This window comes from Salarias fasciatus, chromosome 20 (assembly GCF_902148845.1).
Source record: "Salarias fasciatus chromosome 20, fSalaFa1.1, whole genome shotgun sequence".
Taxonomy (NCBI): domain Eukaryota; kingdom Metazoa; phylum Chordata; class Actinopteri; order Blenniiformes; family Blenniidae; genus Salarias; species Salarias fasciatus.
The window spans coordinates 17,072,768-17,089,340 of NC_043764.1; the positions used below are offsets into that span (position 1 = coordinate 17,072,768).

Genomic DNA, 16,573 nt, shown 5'->3' on the forward strand with positions numbered 1-16,573 from the left:
AGGCATGAATGTGTTTGCCTTGCGATGGGCAGGCGGCGTGTCCAGACTGCATCCTGCAAGCGACCGTAGTCAGTAGGACTGGCTGCAGCGCCTGGCGATGCAGAGAGGGTGAAGTGCTGGAGGAGACAGATTAACCTAAATTTCTATTTCTTTTTGGAATCACAAACATGGTGAAAAGAGAAGAGGCATTTAAAAGCTCTGATCATCACGTTAAAATTAAGACAGAGTCTCATTGATATCGACAATAGATCTAACTAATAATTTGAGAACTGATCAATCAGCACTTTCTGCATTATTGTTTGAACGAACTAATTCAATACGATGATAATGTAGTTGGAAAACAAGAAAGTTCAGGTTTATTTGATCCTGCTGTGTTTCATATTATTGTGGTTTTACTGATGGTGCAGACTTTGACCTACTTACCTTCGATGCAGTCGTTTGGAGAAAAGTGAAGCTGCACATAAAAATGCATTAATATTTTAAATCGAGGGCAGAACACAACGCTCTCTGTTGGAACAAAGCTCATATTTACATGAATTATTTCAAGCTTTTCCTCCTCAGTCTGAATTCAGGTGAACACAACTGCCAAACCAAAAAGCGAGTGCTTGATGGTTGGCAGCATCAGCAGTTTGTCACGTAAATACTATTTAGAAACATTTTCACACTGTAAACAAGTGAAATGTGTGATTTTGATGTGTTCAGCAACTTTCCATCAGACTGGATAAAAATATATGTATCACACGGTTGTGTTTATGTACTTCCTCGTATCCTGACCCTGACGTTGACATCAGCATCACTGTAGACAGCAGATATTTCTTTCACGTGTAAGTTACCGCACGCTTTGTGCTATTGTTGAGTGATTACGGCAGGAAATGAACAGGACAGCTCGCACTGTGATTCAGCAGTGACATCTTTGTGAGGGAAAAAGTCTCTGTATTTAAGCTCAGTTGAAACATTAGGATTAAACTTATCAGATCTGCTGCCAGAGACATCTGACTCTGTAACTTCAGCTCTGTGCCAACCTACAAATAGAATCTCTCTCATTTTAACCTTTACCTTCACCAGTAATGGCATCCTGATTTCCTGTGGCGAGAAAGAGCTTTTCTGCTTTATTCATATCCCCAAGTTGTTTCATTTGTGCAGTCTGCTTTTGTTTGTTTGGTTGCCAAAGGACCCATGTTAAGCTACAGGAACATTCATTATTTGTGTTATTCATCCAAAGCCTGCAGAAATGTGTCAATATCAGTAAGTGTGGATAAATCTTGCAGAGTCTTAACTCGACCAGCGGCACTCGCCTGCAGATGAGCTATTTCAGGGAGCCATCAGCCTCAATTAGGAGCCGGGTGGTTTGCGATCGCACATGATGTTTAGTTTATCTCAGATCTGACTCGACTCTGCCTTAAACTGTGTGGCTGGTCTGCTTCAGTACAGCTGGAAAACTAAAAAGGTCAGCAAAGCTGGCAGAGAGGCACAGAAAGCAGCGTAATCACAGTTCGCATTATCGGCAGAATCAAGTTAATCTCTTTTTCTTTCTCTCTCTCTCTCTTTTTTTTTTCTTTCTAAACCCCTATCATTTGCAGAGCACTGGAGCTCAGATACAGGTGGCTGGGGATTTGCTGCCCAACTCGACTGAGCGAGGAGTGACGATATCTGGGAATCAAGACTCCGTAATCCAGTGTGTCAAGCTCATCTGCACAGTAATCCTGGAGGTAGGAAGCGTACCACTCCTCTCTTTCCACCGTGCACACACACCCAGCTGACATTTTGTCTGAGCGGAGCCGCTGCAGCTGTGCGGAGGGAGTAATTGCTGTGGACGTGCACGTTTTTATTTCACCAACATGCACTTATTGCCAGTTCCACTGCAGCACAAGTGAACGCTTTTTTTTTTTTTCCCAGCAGCATTGTTTTGTAGTGAGACGTTCGACTGTATTGTGCAGGCGTAAAGGGCGGATCTTCATTCGGGGCACAAAATAACAAGAATACCCGGCCTCTGTGCTGTAATCCGCTGCGTGAGACATTAGTTGGAGTCGAGAGGTGCTGCTCTCAGGTCAGAGCTCAGTATTCTTGGAGAGGACACTAAACTGCTCAGAGAAAACAAACTGGCCCGCAGCGAAATCTGTCCACCTTTAGACAACAACTCTCTTGAGAAAATCGAGCAGGAGATGAGAGAAAAACAACCCCAAGCACAGTTTCTTCCTGTGTGTTCATGGAAGTGCACAAGTCCTTTTTGTTTTAGCATTGCAGCTGGACCTGACTGACTAATTGCTAGTTTGATCCAGTTTTCCAGGGCTCTCTTCAAAGGCTTGCAAGTTTCATTAGGATTCCGTACCAGCGGCTTCTTGCTTTTGGCTCCCAAGATTTAAATTATGCAAAGTTATACAAAGAATTTGCTGTGACTGCTCTACATTTTATACGCCCAAAAAACAGTATCACCAACACTGCAGTTCCCGATAAGATATACATTGTCATGTACGATGTATAATCTGCTTTCGCCGTTTGAAGAATTTTATCTCCGTCGACTTGTCAGCGAATGCTTGATTTATCCAGAGGGCAAACCTCTGCATAGCCTTGAGGTCTGAAGCATACTGGAGCTCACGGCTATTATCACACAGAGCGCCAACTGCACCGCTTCAATTATTCAATGAATGACTAATATTATCAAAAGAAAAACAAGTCTGGGGATAATGTCAGTGCCATTAGCGCTTTAGTTCATCATTAATTGTTATTGTATCTTAATGTAACAGTGAGATGAGCGCCATTTGCACTCTATTCGCAGACTTCTTTTCGTGTAGTTTTGCACAGATTATTCACTTCCTAATCGTGCATGTAGGGTGAAGCTTTATGTTCCAGCCTCTGACCTCGTGGCCTGTTTTTGACTCCTCAGTCTCCACCGAAGGGGGCCACCATCCCCTATCGACCGAGCCCCTCACCGGCTGCTCTCCTCATCGCAGGGAACCAGGTGGGAAAATGAGATTTTACCACAGATGCACACACACACACACACACACACACACACTCTGGGGCTTCTTATCTAAGATAGAGAAGCACAAGTTGTCAAACCTTGAGGCCAATTCCCTGTTACAGTCACAGGGGTTTTACAAGGACTCAGATCGTGTGTGTGTGTGTGTGTGTGTGCGTGTGCGTGTGCGTGTGTTGGGGGGGTTTACATCACTCCCAAATTTACAGGAGTAAATGCTGAGTTCAGGTTGGATGTAGAAGAATGAAAACGTAGGTACTGGTGGGTAAAGAGTTTGGCAATGTGATGTTCACATTTTTCCAAAGAAGTGTGTGTGTGTGTTTCTGTGTGTGTTTCTGTCTGTCTGTTTGTCTGTGTTGCAACTGGAGCAAATCAACCGTGCTGCATATTTTATTTAGTAAAGAAGTGAGGTAGTGCATGCTGAACGTCTCATCCTCCTCATAACATAAAAAAAACAAACAAAAAAAACTTGGATTGGTTTTGCATTAAACTTCAACAATTTTAACATTTTATTCCCATCCTGTCTCATCGGACCATCGGCTCAGATCCTTCTAATAATCATAACTCCGAGGCTACCATGATAAGAACAAAATTAAAGAAACGACAGAAAGCAGACAAATTGAGCTTCACAGACTCGCCGTTACAAACCCCCCCCAGGACGTCTGCAGTACGACCATCCAAACACACACAAGATTCACCTGATTCTCCCACATCTGTAACCTGAGCCTCTCAGTACTGTCAAAACACACAGTAATATTGAGAAACTGCTAGATATTGAGGTTATTTTATCTTTTCACAACCCTCCAGCCATATAATCATAATAAATCCAGGCGTTGGAGTCATAAAAGGGTTCCATAATTACTAAATCATTTATATAGCTTGTCACAGTGCTAACATGTACTATTTAACATTTAATATTAATACAGCTGCAGCTGTAGCAGGGACTGAGTTCAGTTGATGGCTTTGAGTGAGATTCTCATTGAACGCCGGGCTCAAACTGCCGTGGCAAAGATGGGAGACACACATTTCTGAAAGGCAGAATGAGAAAGAGAAATAACTTTTTGCTAACGCATGAAAAGCTGCGTAGAGTCGGTCGAGTTGCATGAAGACAAAGTCGCACAATAGAATAAAAGAGGACTTTAGGTAACAGCAAACAGACGCCCACAGCGTGCCTCAGATATCACACGTCCGCTGTTACACCTGCTTTATTGAGTGCATAAGGGTGTTCACACCATCTGTCACATCAGCCAACATGCAGTCCGCTGTTTTTCCCAAATGATGCGCTCGCTTTCTTCAGGAAGGAGAGTGTAAAACCAAAGGAGGCGCACGCAGAGTGGACGCTTCTCTATCTCTCACTTGTCATCTTGGAAAATTCGTTTTCTCGCTGGAAGAAACACTGAAGGATTCTTTTTAATCACATGGGAAGTTGATTCTAAAGGGTGATCGGGTCAAGTGTTCCTGGCATCACTTCCTGTGCTTCACGGCTTCCTTTGATTTGAGATCACACTATCTGGGAGTGCACGTCAGCAGCTGCACTAATATGAGGCCGACCACACCATTGCACTAATGGAGGAAGACGGCGGGATGAGACGGAGTATCGAGAGGCAAGCAATAAAAATTTACGACGTGAACACGAGCAACTAGAAAGTGGAAAAGTTCCAACATTCTGGAAGCCGTTAATCTTGTTGCTTCCAATTAGAAAATGGGAAATTTCCATGAGCTTAGAGCAACTTTATGGTCACCTACATGGGAAATCATATTTCCTATGCAGCCTGTGTAAAAGCAGCTCCTGCACATGTCGGGTGTGTTGGACCACAAGAGTACAGGAGAATATCTCGTCACTGACCTTGAATAGAGTGAAAATAGCAACACGGCGTTAGCCCAGGGAAGCCAAGTGTGAAATTGTGAAATTATTACTGCCTTCACAAGCATCATATTGGTGCACATGTGTGATGACAGCACTGTTGTTGGACAAACTTGGGACGCATTTTGTGTTGTAGTGTGAATGCTCCAAACTTTCCCCAGTTGCAGGAGTGTTCCTGCAAAGCTCCAGTCTGCAAGTTTTCAATATCATTCAAATTAAATACACCTGACTCTAATCAATATGTCAACACCGAGCTCAGTAGAAAGAACCTGAGGTGCTCGTCATAATCAGCCGAAGCAGAGCAGCTATGGAAGCACGCAGGACTGGAGACCTCCAGTAGCAGGATTTAGCTCTTCTCTAAAAGCAGAATGCAACAACCTCTTATCGAACGACGCACATCACATAGGTACCTACTTTTTCTTTTTTTCAAGTCCATTCTTAAAACCCACATCTTCCCTTTGGCTTTAAAGGTTTTGATGGCTGACCCATCTCATGAAAACCTGAAACCAGTGGAACAGCATTTGGAGCAGACATATAAATGGTTATTGGAGAATGTTTGGAGGAGGTATTGTCATAGAGAGCATCCTTCACCCAATTCCTGTCTGTCCTGAAACAGCACTCGTGCGGAGGGTCCTCGGTGGGAGACGGGGCGACTTTTATTGTGGGGCGGTTTAGCCTGAGTGGTGCAGATGCTGCTGTTTGAGAAGGGACAGATATCCACCCTCCCATGGAGCGAGTCACAAGATTAGCAAGTGAGGCTGGAGACCTGCCGTCTCCTCTGGCTCCAGCAGCAGCCAGATACTCTGCATAGCTGTCAGCAGTTCTGACACACTGTTTGTGCTGCTTCAGACTCTGGACAATTTGCGGAATGGCTTCTTGTTTTTTGATATTCCACATAATAAGTTATGAAATGAAGCCCGGGGCACGCTCCTGGTCAACGGGAGGCGGCTTTAATGAAGGCTCCGCAGTGATAAGGAATCCTCGTGTAATTTGTTGGAGGAGAAAATGAAGTGGAATGGGAAAGAGGGTCTGAGGATGAGTCAGAGCCCATAAGCCTGTTAGGTGTGTTAAGGTGTCAGAAATGCCGCCTCGAGAGCTCGACTCAGACCGAATGCGTTCTGTAGCCGAAGCCCAGAAAAGATGTTGATGTTATTATTTTTACATCAGATTTCACACTGAAGCCTCTCACCTCTTATTGACTCCCACTAATACAGTGAAAAAAATAACACAACTTCAAGCCAAAATTACATTTTATTGTATTTTCTGCTCCTTCTCATGTTCTTTTTTTTTTTTTTCTGTGTGCTTTTTAGGTGTTTGAAGCGTCAGACTTCGCGCCCCACCCTCTGTACTCAGTCGCCCAGAGTGGCCTGGATCTCCAGCAGGTAAACCAGTTCATAACCTCCAGTTTCAGAACAGCACAGACGCGTTCGAAGCCCCGGTCGTGGAGCGCAGGAATGAATTATTAGGGGGTGGGGAAGGTGGGAGTGGCGGAGTGGCATGTCCAAAGTTACACACTTCATCATATGGCATGAGGCATTAAAAACAACAGCTGAGCGTAAGCTGCAGCTATTGTTCCAGCCTGTCATTAGAGCTAAAACCCCTGCTGAAACACGATGCCGTCGCACACCACCGCCGTCTCTTTTTTAGCCTCCGCCGAGCCCTGCACCACAAACATTCCGGCTTTACAGATATTCCTCCTGCGACAGCTATAGCAGATACAGTCATGGTATCAGAATGAAACAGCAGTCTATGACAAAAACCAGCTGCACACTGTGAGAAAAAAAAAAAAACAGTCTAATTGCGGGTGATGAATGTCAGAAGCTCTGAAGAGAGATCGGTCGTGTTGTAAATGGGAGGATTATTCCAATGAATTTGCAGCGTTTTGTTTGTGTGCTTTCCCCTTATGAACGCGACTTGAATGCATGGATGCAGTGTGAGAACGAGCTCTCCTCTCTGGTTTATGACCATATAGGATGGACTGGTAATATTAGCCAGACTGCTGGCGTCAGGCTGAATTGAGTTAAGCTAAGTGCTGTCTGGTCGGGCCATAACTGTAACAAGGCAAGGCTGCACAGACACCACCCAAACTAATTACAGTAAACAGATGGATCGAGGGATAGATAGATAGATAGATAGATAGATAGATAGATAGATAGATAGATAGATAGTATAGGTTATAGAAGTAGAGCTGCTTACACAGTCACATAGAGGGATAGATGAATATATAGATAAATAGATGCAGAGATCGACGCCTGTGTTTAAGTGAGTGCTGAAGGGTAAAGTGAGAGGAATGCTGTGACATGTCCGTCTGCATTATTTAGAGTAACAGGAGGGTGATGCTGCAGGTTGAGACGAATATGATGAAAGATCAACAGAAAATGGGGAAAAAATGAAGCAAGAGGAAACTATTAGAATTGAAGATGAATGAATCTTAAGCACACTAAAAGAAAACAGCCTACACTATTTGAATAAAATAAGGCTTTTTCAATTTAGGTGTGCTTTAACAAATGTGCATAATGAGCCGTTTTGACCAAACTAAAGAGAAAAACAAAGAAATATTAGCCTTGCTACCCTCTGCCGTGGAGTTAGCTGCTGTTCCACTTGCCCTACTTTAGAGGTTTTTGAGCTTTTAGATTTGTGTCTCCTTCAGACAGTGCAAGTAAAGCAAATCTTGTTTCCGCAGCTCTCAGCATTAGCAATAATCTTTAACGTGTTTGGGGGTGCTGGAGACTCAGGGGCCTTTTTGAAACAGCTCAAAACTGTAGTTAAGACTGTGGTATGTGCTTCATATCTCAAAACTTTGCTTCATTTTATGACAACGGTGTCAGTAATGTTTCTGTGGAAAATTATGCTTTAATTTTTTGGCAGAGGTCTCAGAGAGCCCACGCTGTAAGGCCGTAGGTTTCTCTGTCTTTTACACAGCAATAACTTGCAGAAGTTTCTAACTTGGTATTCTTAGATTTTTTTTTTTGTTTGCTTTTTTTTTGTTGTTGTTTTTTGTCTCTGAGTGATTGAAAAACATAAATGGACAGTTTATATTCATGCATAAGTAAACATAACATCTGAAAATGTGTTTGTGTTTAAATGATAATCAGTTGTCAATTGTATATCTATGTGTAGCTGAAAGTGCTGGAACACTGTGCAGCAAAGATAGATTTCTACTAATAAATGTCCTTTTAGTAAAGTGCGGTAAAAGACAGTGAAAAGGAAACACGAGTTTGTCTTGTTTTTTACAGTCAGAGCAGTTGAGACTGTCAGACAAGGAGGATGCAACGCCAAAATGAGTAAAGCCCATAGGTTAAGAAATCAAGGACCCCGATGAATTTCGAGTTTCTGAGCGGATTCTGGAGCCTCCTCCTCCTCCTCCTCCTCTGCCATTGTCATCAGAAATGACTTTGCACTGATCGAATACTCCTGGTGAAAACCGACCAGCTTCAGGTCCGTGGATTGTCTGAAGTTACAGGGACACGACATCCCGACTGAGATGTTCCTGTTGAATCTTTTATAAGCCATTTTTAATGCTGCGGTCTTCACAAGCAGTGTCCTTTTGACCTCCACCGGATTGAGGTGCAGTCATGAAAATATTTCTAAATGGGAACAAACAAAGTCAGAAAGGAATGTGTCTGCACCGGATGAGTTGCTCGAAGTCAGCAACGTATGCATTTTCTTTTCTTTCTTTCTTTTTTTTTTTTTTGCTATTTAGGATCAGTTGGTTCTCCCTTTTTTTTCCATTTCTCTTTTCAGAAAAACGGGCGTGCATTGACAGAGGAGCACTTCCATTAAAAGGGTGCAGATTTATTGCTGGTGTGTGATGTTTTTATTGCTGTAATTTACCTAATGTACATTGCTGTCTTTCAGGCCTACACTTTGCAAAACCAATATGGCATTCCACATTCAGAGGTATGGCCATTTGTGAAAGTATTATGATTTAATATAATGTTGGTGGTTTGTGGTTGCAGTGTGCTGAGGTGACTCACGCTCTTCGTCTTTGTCTTGCAGCTGGCCAAATTGCATCAGCTTTCAATGCAGCAAGGCCTGAGTCCCATTGCCCAGCCTGCTTCCACTATCATGCCCGGTACGTAGAGCACGCCTGCTAGTTTGTTGGGGGGTTTTTTCCCCTGCACTGCTCTGACAGTCTGCCGTAGCATTTTCCCCCTCCACCCGTAGCTTCTCATAGATTTTCAACCTGCCTGCAGACGTGAGGAGTAAACGCTGGCTGTCATTAGCCTCACTGATTATGAGCTTGTGTCAGTGAGGAGGGAGGAGAAAGGAGGCTTTATAGCTCTCTTATATCTCCCAGTCTGAGAGAGAAACTATTATGTGAAATGATATGTTCTGCAGAGTCAGAGAACTGGGAGAAAGAAAAGAATGAGCTCCGTGTTAAACATCAACCCATTAAAATGGAAATTAACTGCTTTACTGTATCAGGCAGTTTTCTGCTCAGAGGGGTTTTTCCAGCATGTCAGCAGTGGTTTGTACAGCTTCATGAACCAAAGGGCTTGATCGAACGTTCAAAATGTCTAATATAAATGTCAATTTCATTCAGTTAATGCTTGTATTTTCTCCCACCAGGGATGGACTCAAACTCTCAGACATCTCAGGAGCTGCTTATTCCCAATGATGTAAGGCAAAGCAACTCATAACCTCAGTCATTCATGCCATTTTTTTTTTATCGTGTGTGTGTGTGTGTGTGTATTTTCCCAGCAAAATTAAACAGGAAGCTGGCACCCGTCTCACATGCGAACGGCACAGACGCAGGTGATGATGTGCGGCTGCGCGCACGTCTGGCTTGACTTCAAAAGAGACGCGAGACTTCCTAATTATCCTCATTATTGTAACCTCAGACTAACCCAAGGTTAAAGGGATTCTGAGCCGATATGGATCCTTTCGCATTATTGTCTCTGCTGCAGTTGCAATGTCTTCCAGTGACTCCCATGAGTGTTCACTAAATCCTCTCATGTTCCCTGACCTACTTAGAAGCTGTCTGCTGTCAAAACAGCCAATAAGGGAACAGACAAAGATCCTCTTCCCTCTTCACTTAGCCTCTGCCAGGGTTTGATGAACAGCCTCTTCAATCTCAGAACAGAAATCACGATGCGGAGATCCGACTACATCTCCCTTCTTTTGATCAGTTCAGTGTCAAATTTAGTGGATTAAGTCTGAGATTCGCTTCTTTTTTGCAGTTTCATTTCTAACAAAAAAAAAAAAAAAAAAGGAGTGATGGCAAAATTAAATGAAGACATTCATAATTTATGCTTTAATTTCTGACCTATCTTTGCGATGCCAAAATGAATTCCGAATGAAACGTTGCTCTGAAGATTAAAGGACGACTCCGGTGTGAGCAGTACAGCGCTAAGAAAACTTTACTCAAAGGGATCAAACGCAGCTTTTGTTGGGGTCTATTTTTAAACCCGGAGTAATCGTGCCAGAGAGTATTTAGCATTTAGCACTCCTTTGAGTTCCGGCTGCAGGAAGGCAGCCGCGACCAAAATGAACGATTCCACTTCGCCGTGTGGGTCGCGGAATGGAGAAAACAACGAGGTTAGAAATGGATTGATCACTCAAGGTTTGACTGTGCCGTATAGGATACAGCGGCACGACTTAAGCTACATTTCTAAAATGCCTGAAGGTTTTTTTTTTTCCCCCCCTCCCCGAGTAAACCCCTCATGGTGAGCGGCACAATGCATCAGAGGAATGAGGGAGTCCAGTGCTATACGTGACAGGGACAGCTGTAAGCTCCAGCCATTGTTCCAGAAGAGAGGTCTTACAGCCATGACTGAGCCTCCTCAGCCCTCTGTGCCCCCCCCCCCCCCCCCACCCCCCTCCGCCCCCGCGGGCCCACCATGCTCCAGCCACACAATCCTGCTCTGTGCTCCACACACACACACACACAAATAGACGTAGATGCATTCAGAAACTGCTTACACACACTCAGCAATGTGCCGTACTTCTGCGGAAGGAGGAAGATTTAGCCGAGAGAAAAATGGCTTCACCTCCACCGTCCCATTCCTCTTCCAGTGTCCTTTCAAACGACTGCCTCAGCAGGAAGCCGACAATATATAGGCCACTTCCAGCTGAGGATCAGAGGCGCCGTGCAGCATTACTAATGGCGTGCTTAACAAGAAAATAATCATGAAAAAGGCAGATGTGAAATCCCTCCTGCGTGGTTTATTTAGTCCGAGTCTGCTTAGTTGCAAGTTTTGTTCTTATGAAAATGCTGCTGTCTCAGGTCGTGCGTCCCGGAGCGGGCGAGCCGTTGACAGCTGCCGTTATTGACAGCTGCTGTAAAAGGCCAGCGGAGATCTTTCGGAGTCAGTGGGGGAGAGACGTTATCTCTGATTTGAGGTCCGTAGCGACCATTGTCTCGAGAGTTTGCTCTTCAGGCTCGCTGCTCTTTGTGCCCCCCCCTCCCAACCCCCCTTTATCCTATGAATAAACTGCTGAGCCAATAATAGCTGGGCGGACCAACCAGGTCGCAGTGTGACAGATCAGACACTGTGGAACAGGCTGCTTACTTCTCAGAAAAGGAATGCAAAATGCACAGAGGCCAAGTGCACAACACACACACACACACACACACACACACTTTTTCCTCCTATATGTGAGCCACTGTTAAACATCCAGCTCACACACATACTACAAGTACTTCATCACTGTCTGGCACACTCTCTGTATATTTGGCAGCATAGCCCCGTCGCCTCAGCCCCCCGACACCCTGCACTTGAACCGGCGCGCGGCCCCCGAGCTCTGCTTCTGCTAAATATCTATTGTCACTAATAGGAACAGGGGTCCAGGTTGGGGAGCGAAAGCAGGAGTGATAATGTATTTTGGAAGGCAATGAAACTCACGTCATTGTCTAATCTGCTCTCATCTGGGCCGAACGCTCGCGCCGATGGGACCGTACATTATACATTTGAGTTATTTTCCCATTATGTTTTCCATTAGTGCGGAGATGCATCTAGCTGGCATGTGTTTGGGAAGTGATTTGTTTGGGAAGTCATCACCACTCTGAGGAATCAATAACCTTTTAGCCACTCAGATTAATGAGAGGCAAATGTGCCTTCGCTCGTCTCTTTTACCGGTCCGCACACAGTAGCAATTAAGGGAGACTGGTGAGGGAGAAGTGCACTTGACATGAATGATGGATGACCAATCCACCGAAGACAAACAATGTAATTGTAATATTTAAAGTGGTCTGCATTAAACTAGTTCCACAACGATGTGCAGGGGTTTTTTTGTGTGTGTGTGTGTAGGGGGGTGTTTCTTTGGCCTCTTTTGACAGAATTGCTTTCATCGGCACATTGAAGGGAAAAGAGCTGCGTTCAGTCGAAAGATTCATCAAAACCCTTCTCATTCATTCCTCCGTCACATCTGACCCGTTTGTTGTCTCCTCCAGCTGATTGGCTCGATCATCGGGCGTCAGGGCACTAAGATCAACGAGATCAGGCAGGTTTCAGGAGCTCAGATCAAGATCGGCAGCCAGCTGGATGGAACAAGCGACCGTCATGTCACTATCACAGGAACACCAGTCAGCATCAACCTGGCCCAGTACCTCATTACCTCCTGGTAAGGCCCGCTCACATGCACACTCATCTAGCCAATCGCTGCCAGCGCTCGCCCTGAAAGGAATGTATCGGCTTAAAAGGGTCAAAGGTCATGCTGCGAGCGATAACGAGCAGCGTACTTGTGCTGCCGGTAATTTGACTGAGGGGAACAAGTAATAGAAGAAATGTGTTTTATGGAGGAGTCTTGTTAAAAATCCACTGACCTACATCAATTTTTTAAATTTGCTTTTAAATTCAGGATTTTTTCCAGTGTACATAAAAACATGATGCAACAGCGACTGGAGAAGACATAAATGCAATCCAATAGTTTTTTGTTTTTTTTTTTAACATAAAATTAGCTGTTTTTCAAATAAAAAGGAAATACAAGAGCAAAAAGTGATCAGTAATAATCACGATTTACACAATATTAATTAAAGTTGAAAATATTATGTCATATATATTGCAGAAATAACAGTTTAATTCAAGTTTGTTTTTTTCCCTTCATTATGTAATTGTTGTTGAAAATATTGAAATCAATAGCATTCAACTTCCGTGCAAAAGCAGCTCTCATCTGACTATTCAGTCAGATACTTTATTTTTACACCCAGTGTCCCGGCGTTAAGGGAGACCTGTGACAGAAAGCGGTGGGCCTGGAGCGCATCATGCCTAAAAAAAGACAGAACTAAAATAACAAAAAGGAACCACAATACTGTTTATTCCATTCTGTCAAGAAATGTTCTTCCTTCTTGTGCCTGTGATCAAAAACTGTTTTATGAAGAAAATTCAGACAGTTACCTTGCAATAATCAGATCAGAATAAAAAACTTAAGACACACACACACACACACACACACACACACACACACACACACACACACACACACACACACAAACACACACAGAGAATTGCTGCCTATGATCCATTAATTAGGATGATGCATTTTTTTTAAATGTTTTACGGCTGAATAATGAAAGTGATTTTATAATTCAGTCCAGTTTGATTTTGGTTGAATTAAATTAGTTTGTTTTGATTAGATTAGTTCATTGATTTTAGTTTCTATTTCATTTTATTGAATTGCATTAATTTTGCACAGATGATATTTGTATTGTGCAGTTTGGTTTACATTATATTAGCTTTGCTTGGTTTGAATTGGTTTAGGTTAATTTTTTTTTTTTTTTTTGGTTTAAATTTAGTTGGAATAGTTCAGTTGTGTATGGATTTTTTTTAAATTAAATTTGTTCCCTGTTTTGGTTTGTTGCGATTTCCATTACAAATGTTTAACAGTGCTGATTCATCGCAAATTAACTTTCCATTAAAACAGCAACAGTAAACACCACAGTTTAGCAGAAACCAAAACATTTTGATGTGCTCTGAAATGTTGTTTTCTGCCCCAAAACACTGAAGCAGCATCCCTTCCAGCAGTTTATCAGACTTCACACACCCTCCCTCTGCAGCCACCGAAGGCTTTTTTTTTTTTTTTTCAGTTTATAAGTCCGCTAATACTCGCCAAGACCTGTAAATGGCCTTTGATATGTAACATTGGTGGAGTTCCCCTTTAATAATTTTCCAGAAACTTCCTCCAGTGTTGCAGCAACAGAATAATCCTCTAATCTTCATTCCCCGTCCTTCCTCCGTGTCTCCCTGTCGTCACAGTTTGGAGACCGCCAAATCCACGGCACAGGCCGCCACCATGGCAACTCCAGTCGACCTCAACATGGCCTTCACTCAGCCCGCCTCCCCGGCCGCCTCCCCCGCCCCCGCCCTGGCCACCGTGGGCACCCTGACCCCGGCCCACATGCTGGGGACCCCGTACGGCGCCATGCCCCTCTCCGGGCTCCTGGGGGTCAAGTCCGTCCCCTTTCTGACTCTGTCCAGCCCCGCCCCCACCGTGGCCGTCTCTGCAGCGCCCTCCCACTCCACCCTGGCCGCCTACACCGCCAAAATCTCCTCAGCCAACTGCATCAAAAAGCCAGAGAGACAGAAGTTTGCTCCCTACTGATGAGGCCTGTGGAGAGTCCAGTGAAGAATCCACCGGCACACACACGCTCTGGACTTTTTACCCGATGATGCACCAACAGAGACGAGACCAATAGAGACGTGGACAAAGCTATTAAAAGTCATTTACAATTCTAGATAATTTGTGAGTTTCCCATGAATTGATGGACCCGCTTTCATCGTCACCTCATCACTGTTATTGATCACTAAAAGCAGGGCTGGAGCCTCACCTGAGAGACACATGTTCACTGACCTTTACGTGTGTTCCTCAAGTTTGAGATCAGCTGCATATTTATCCTCCAATAAATTTGTAAATTATACTCAGATGACAAATGCTCTACTGTATGATGCTTTTATACAATGTCTATGTTTGCCTCTTGAAGTTTTTAAGAAAATTTGTAAATGTCTGGGGGGTGTTTTTTCTTTTTTTTCTTTTTTTTTTTAATAATCTGTGCTATGGTACTGTACTTTACTTTGTTCAGTGTTATGTCTGTTTTGTTGGGTTTTATTTGAATGTGCAACTTGTTTAATCTTTATTTATTAGTAATGATTCATTTATTAAAAGTCTTTGGTTCCTGATGTGGCAGAATTTTTTTCCTCCGTTTTATTTTGTTCTTCTGAAATTTGAGTCACACTGAAGCATGGGCACATGAGGAATAAAGCAGCCAGAAAAAAGAAAAAAAAAAGATGCAGTGAAAGATTCAGGTTATTTTTGTTTTCTCCCAAACACAGACAAGATGGCAGGCTGTCATTCCTGTTGCCAGAATTTATGAGAGCATCATTGTGCTCTTGTGCCCCAAACAATAACGGCAGAAAGAGATGATGCAGCCCCGGAGGAGACGAGAGCAGAGCTCTGTCTGCGTGAACGGCAGCGTACTGACATGCATGCAAGTGCGTGCACGATCGATGGTGACTTTGTAAGGGAGTACGCTCGTGTGTAAGCTCCCCCCGTGACCAAGTACAAGCGGAGGAGTTTGTGGAGACTAACAGAGGGAGAGTACTGGGAGCAAGGAAAGAAGAAGACGAGTGTGGAGCCACAATGATGCTGTAAAAATGAAATTCAGTGTGTGCATCATCAGCATGCGCAGCAGCGGCATCATCATCCTCAGGAGAGGCAGCTCAGATCCTTTCATCCCAACTCTTTTTATTTTTTTTTTCCAGCCTTACTGTGACTGCATCATGGATATGCAAAAGAGTGCACAGCCCCCATCTTTGGAGAACGTTCACTTTCAGAGGCAACGCAGACACACAGCCTCCAGATCTATCCGTCTATCCATCCATCTATCGATCTATCTATCTTTGCTTGTCAGTGAATATTGTGAAGGTCCATATTTTTCTGTTTTTCCTGCTTTTGACACATGAGCTTTAAAGGGGTATTGATGTCCGATTTGAGTCATTCCGCTGTCATGCAGTAGGTGGCAGTGTTGTGTGTTTCTGGGTAAGTCTGCTCTTTGTGTGGCTCTTAGCAGTGGTCCGGATTGGTTCCTGTGGTCCTGTCAGGTTGACGACACCATGGTGTAGTCAGACATTCAGCCATTGATTAGTCAGGAATTCTGAGTAAATTTTAAAGGGCAAGTTAAATAACACGCTAACTACTGTTTTAACATTCACTTCAATATCTGTTGTCATATAGATTCATACCAAACCAAAATAACACATATTGTGCCTTTAAGGCAAACTGTTGACCTGGCACTGGTCATAATGTTACGGCCGGTTAGTGTACGCTGTATACTGTATTGTTCTGCTTGTCCTTGACGGCCGTGCGATGCGGAGTCCAGTCACAGTCTCGGTGGCCTCGGCGGTGCGACACACGACAGCAGCAGGGCCGTGTTCAAAATATTTGAAGAAAGATTTGTTACCGGCCCCCGGGGCTCCTTCCACCCCGCCGCTCTGAGCTGCATAATTATTCATATCGACGAATAAAGCTTTGCAGAAATTCCTCCTGCACCATTCCACATCAAACTACAGATGTGCTGCATCTGAGAGCAGCGGCGGGACGGACTGTAAGCTGGTGGGAACAGGGACGCAGTAGAAGGGCTGTGTGGCATACTGTCATCTACAAAACACATATCAGGAAAAAGAGTGAAACCGCCACTTCTATCTGCATGGCTGCCATTGGAGGAGTGAGCCTGGTGATGTGATTCAGTGACAGAGAGCGCCCTCTAGTGTCACGGCACAGAAGAGGTGAGGAGG

The 16,573-nt window shown here is 44.0% G+C and overlaps 1 protein-coding gene across 2 annotated transcripts in view; it reads left to right on the plus strand.

Moving 5' to 3' along the window:
- pcbp4 (poly(rC) binding protein 4) overlaps nucleotides 1–14,959 on the plus strand; it is a 36,888-nt gene extending 21,929 nt beyond the window's left edge. For both annotated transcript variants that reach the window (XM_030119093.1, XM_030119094.1), the window contains 8 exons: nucleotides 1,581–1,709; nucleotides 2,885–2,959; nucleotides 6,152–6,223; nucleotides 8,700–8,741; nucleotides 8,841–8,916; nucleotides 9,414–9,463; nucleotides 12,238–12,407; nucleotides 14,039–14,959. In XM_030119093.1, coding sequence (XP_029974953.1) covers nucleotides 1,581–1,709; nucleotides 2,885–2,959; nucleotides 6,152–6,223; nucleotides 8,700–8,741; nucleotides 8,841–8,916; nucleotides 9,414–9,463; nucleotides 12,238–12,407; nucleotides 14,039–14,384 — 960 coding nt within the window. In that variant the 3' untranslated portion in view covers nucleotides 14,385–14,959. The remainder of the gene's footprint in view (nucleotides 1–1,580; nucleotides 1,710–2,884; nucleotides 2,960–6,151; nucleotides 6,224–8,699; nucleotides 8,742–8,840; nucleotides 8,917–9,413; nucleotides 9,464–12,237; nucleotides 12,408–14,038) is intronic.
- The last annotated feature ends 1,614 nt before the right edge of the window (nucleotides 14,960–16,573 follow it).